Source organism: Apium graveolens, chromosome 9 (genome assembly GCF_009905375.1).
Source record: "Apium graveolens cultivar Ventura chromosome 9, ASM990537v1, whole genome shotgun sequence".
Lineage (NCBI taxonomy): Eukaryota > Viridiplantae > Streptophyta > Magnoliopsida > Apiales > Apiaceae > Apium > Apium graveolens.
Genome location: NC_133655.1, coordinates 285,060,633 through 285,065,408, shown reverse-complemented (window position 1 = coordinate 285,065,408; position 4,776 = coordinate 285,060,633). Strand labels below are relative to the sequence as shown.

Genomic DNA, 4,776 nt, shown 5'->3' with positions numbered 1-4,776 from the left:
GTATCTTATAGCTTTACTCACCATGGGCAGGAGTTCGGTAGTCTTAGCCCCACTCGTGGCATCAAGCAAGGCGACCCGATTTCACCATATATTTATATAATTTGTGTTGAAGGACTGAGTGCGATGATTAGGCGGAATGAAAATGCGGGACTTATACATGGTTGCACCATTGCAAGGGGAGCACCTACGATTTCATACCTCCTTTTCTCCTATGACTGTTATTTTTCTTTAGAGATGTAGAGACGGATGCTAATGTAATGAAAAGAATCCTGAAAAGATACGAAGAAATTATAAGGCAGGTGGTGAATTTCAATAAATTTACGGTTGTTTTCTCGCCAAATACCAGAGAGGATGATAGAGAGAAAGTGTGTGCTCAGCTTGGTGTTCGAGAAATAAATACCCCAGGTAATTATCTGGGCATTCCTATGATAATAGGAAGGCGTAAAGCTTCTACTTTTAGGTTCTTGCTGGAAAAGGTGGAGCAGAAATTGCAGGCCTGGGGAAGTAGAGTTATTTTGAAGGCTAAGAAGGTGATGTTACTCAAGACAGCTGCTCAAACAATTCCGAATTTTTGGATGAGCTTGTTTCTAATTCCAAGGGAGATTATTGATATGATCGATAAGAAGATGAACGCGTTTTGGTGGGGTAGTAACGGAGGAACTGGGGGTATAAGGTGGATGGCGTGGGAGAGGTTATGTGAAGTAAAGGAGGAAGGCGTGTTGGGTTCAAAGAAATTGCATGAATTTAACATAGCTATGCTAGCCAAACAAGCTTGGAGAATAATCAACAATGTTAATCCATTGGTCACTCAACTGCTGAAGGCACGATATCACCCGACAATAGACTTTTTGAATGCTTTACCAGTAGCTAATCAAAGTTATGTATGGCGCAGCATTCTCGAAACTCAGGAAGTGGTTAGACAAGGGTGTCGAAGACGCATTGGCGATGGAAAAGATACAAGAGTCTCGCAAGTTCCATGGTTGCCAGATAAATATAATGGTTATCTGACAAGTGCGGCCTACCCAGAATTAGAACATATGACAGTTAATGGCTTGATAAGTATGGATGGAAGGGAGTGGGATAGTGATATAATTACAGAGCTATGTAATGAGAGAGATGTATCCCTTATATATCAAGTGCCAATACCGATGAGAATCAGGTCAGACTCATGGTTCTGGATACATGAAGAGAAGGGTGTTTTTTTCTGTACGTAGTTGTTACAGACTGTTTCGAGGTGAATCTGAGGGTCATGATAGGAAATTTTGGAAACAATTATGGGGTTTAAATGTACCAGGTAAAATAGAAAATTTTCTGCGTAGAGTGGCAAGAGGTGTGCTTCCTATATAGGCTGATTTACTACAGAAGCATGTTGAGGTCCAGCCCAATTGTACGTGGTGCCACAACTTTATAGAGGATGCAGCTCATGTGTTATTTGGTTGTTGTTTTGCACATGAATTATGGGAGGCAGTGGGGTTAAGTCATCTAGTATACACTGGGGATGTCGAAACAGAGGTCGAAACATTGAAACGGGTGGTTAATACAACTACTAAAGAATAGTGTGTAATGTTTGGTTTACTTTGCTGGGGGCTTTGGGTGAGAAGGAATAAGCGGGTATGGGAGAAAGTTTGTATCTCAATATTTAGTGTTAAGCATATGGCTCTGAACTTATTGTCTTAATGGAATCGAGCTCAAGAGACTAAGAAGAAGCACCATACTAATAGTACGGTTCAGCAGAAGACATGGTCTAAACCTCCGGAAGGTTGGATTAAGATCAACATCGATGTTGCGTGCTATACAGGAAGGGATAACATAGGGGTTGGATGTGTGGTACGAGACGACCGTGGTGTATTTCAAAGAGCTCGCAGTAATCAAATTGGAGGTCTAAGGAAGCCAAGGGAGGCAGAAGCTTTGAGCATGCGAGAAGCGCTGTCATGGGTTAAGGGCCGGAGAGCTAGCAAATACATCTTTGAGACGGACTCTAAACTGCTGGTTGATGCTTTTCATGCGATAGAAGGGAGATCTATGTTTGATACAATAGTAGAAGATTGTCGTGAGTTGGCTAAACACTATGAAGATGTTTTAGTTAAGTTTGTACCCAGATCTACGAATAGTGTGGCTCATGAGGTTGCTCGAGCTGCTTATTCTAATTCAGGTCTAAGGGAGTGGTACAATACCGCCCCAGATTTTATTATATGTAACCTTTTGTGGATGAGTATTAATAGAAGCAAGTACGCTTTACTTCAAAAAAAATCAACGATAACAGACCCTACTTATTCATAGCATAGTAATGAAATTTGCATGATTGTCTTAATAATGTGAATATGCTACATAAATTCAGTAAATAACTATTTATTATTTTGTTAAGTTAAAAGATAATAAAAGATTAATAGTAATTATTACTATTTAAAGAGCAAATTTATGGAGGGATTGGAGAAAACTTTAATACATAAAAATGAATATAAAAGTTGTTGTGGTGTAACATCAACCATTTTTTGTCATTGGTAATTTGATTTTTATTACTAGTCTTCGTCCAAGGAATGGGTTACTTTTAGATCATGAACTTCTTCGTGCACGCAAATATCAGAAAGAGATTTAGGGTATCATTAAGTTTGTTGTTGATTTTAGTGCTCCATTTTTTGGACAGATTTTGTTGTTTTGTTTGATTTAAATTATATTTTTATGGATATAACACTTGTTTAAAAGTATTTAAACATGGATTTATGTTTCTCTTTTTATATATATGTGAGATGTATTTGTTTATTTGTGTCATCTTCTATGGAGACCATTATTTAAGAGATCTTGGAAACCATCTATATTCTGCAATCAAAATACTATAAAATACATTATTCTGTAAAGTATTTTTAACAAATATCACTAGTTCATTAAAAATTTTGTTAAATTTAATAAGTAGAATGTGGATGTTAAGAGCAAGTTGAACAAATGTTCTGCAAACTAGACATGTTTCGTAAAATAAAATATTTTGTAATGTTCTATATACGGTACATATATCATACTCAATATTTTGAATAAGATAATAATATTTGCAGAATATGATTCATAAAATATTAAGTTTTGCAATATTTTTATGCAAGATTTACTTGCAGAACATAAGTGGTCCTCAAGTATCCAACAAAAATGTGGTTTCTATAAAACTTAACTCTTGTTTATTTATACACCAAATAACGAGGAATTTTCCTAGGATGGGTTATTTGGTTTCTAAGGAAGAGGAAATGCTCCAAAATTAGTCGGATTGGAAATCCTAAAAGTTACTCATGGACCTGGGAAAGACCAAAAAAGTTTAGCAAACTTGAGCAGAAAAATTTAACATTGACACAGCTTCAAGATTAGTTTTTTTTAATTGTAGTTAATCCGCAGCCGCTACCCACGTGTAAACCGTATTTAAGCGATAGACTCTGACCAAAAAGACAATCATAAATTCTCTTCATGTGGGATTCGAACCTGTGACCAAGAAGATAATTATCATTTATTTAACCAACTGAGACAACCCTTACGGGCCTTAAAATAATCCATAAAGTATTTTTTTGCGCCTATAGAATACTCATGTCCCCAGTTAAAAACTAATTTTGTTAAAAGAAATAATAAACACTGACAAAAAAAATCAAAACGTCGGTAATTTCTCCTTTTCTCCTTTCTTTCGAGCTTTAAAAACTAACCAAAATAGTTTTTATTTTTTCACTAGTGAAACCTCATACAAAAAATATTATTAGCTTCTATTACTCAATCTGCTATCTTCTTGTAAAAATTAAAATCACATTCTGTAATTAAAAATTATTTTGAGTTTATCACAAAGGAACCTCGTGTGCATAACTTGCATTTTTCCATCTATAACTAGCAGTCCACGTAAAACTAATGAAACTAATGATCCGGCTCAATGTGAAAAAGTAAACCCACCAATTGCTCATTGCCTTGAAAATTGATTGCTTAAATTCATTTACTTTAATCAAAACCAATCCCAATGGGTGTTCTAGTTTTCACTCGATGTCTAAAATGTACTCCCTCCGTCCCACTGTATTATTTACGTTACTTTTTGGCACACTTTTCAATACTCGTTTAAAGTATGGTTTCACAATATATTTTTTTTAATTTTTTTTTTGAATAAAAGTTTTATGTTTAAACTTTTATTTAAAAAAAATTGAAAAAATATTATGAAACTATATTTTATAGAAGTGTCGAAATGCGTGCCGAATAGTAACGTAAACATCTTAGTGGGACAGAGGGAATAATATTTAAACTCAGTAGTTGTAGCTACATGCACAAAATTGAGTTCAAAATTTTACATAAAACGATATGACAAATGAAGTGCTTTAATTGGTGCTATGTACGTGGATATATGGAGCCGATCAGAATTTAACACATATTATTTTATGAAAAAATTTGTACTGAATTATGTAAATCGAATATTTTCCTCGTAAAAATGTATGGTATTCATAGTGTAACCACATTTACGTTGTTTAGTGCTACTTGAGGTGAGACTCTTTCTCGTGGTGCACATAGTGCTTTATAGTCTATTAGTCTTTCTCCTAATAATGGGGTTAAATATCAAGTAGGTCACTTAGTGCGTCCAAATGTATCAAGTGAGTCATTGATTGTAAACAGTGACTCACTTGATATATTTGAACGCAGTAAATGACTTATTTGATATTTAACCCCCTAATAATGTGATTTTTTTTAATTCTAGTCTATTAAACAGAGGGAGTAGTATATAAAGTATAAACTACGGGTAAAAGGTTGAAATGTTTGAGAAAAATTATATAA

General features: G+C 34.7%; 1 protein-coding gene across 1 annotated transcript; it reads left to right on the top strand.

Annotated features, from left to right (window-relative positions):
• Positions 1-257: 257 nt before the first annotated feature.
• On the top strand, positions 258-2,280 carry LOC141686487 (uncharacterized). Its single transcript, XM_074491521.1, has 3 exons — positions 258-1,206; positions 1,295-1,330; positions 1,688-2,280. The coding sequence occupies exons 1-3, from the start codon at positions 258-260 to the stop codon at positions 2,278-2,280; spliced, it is 1,578 nt and encodes a 525-aa protein (XP_074347622.1).
• Positions 2,281-4,776: the final 2,496 nt, after the last annotated feature.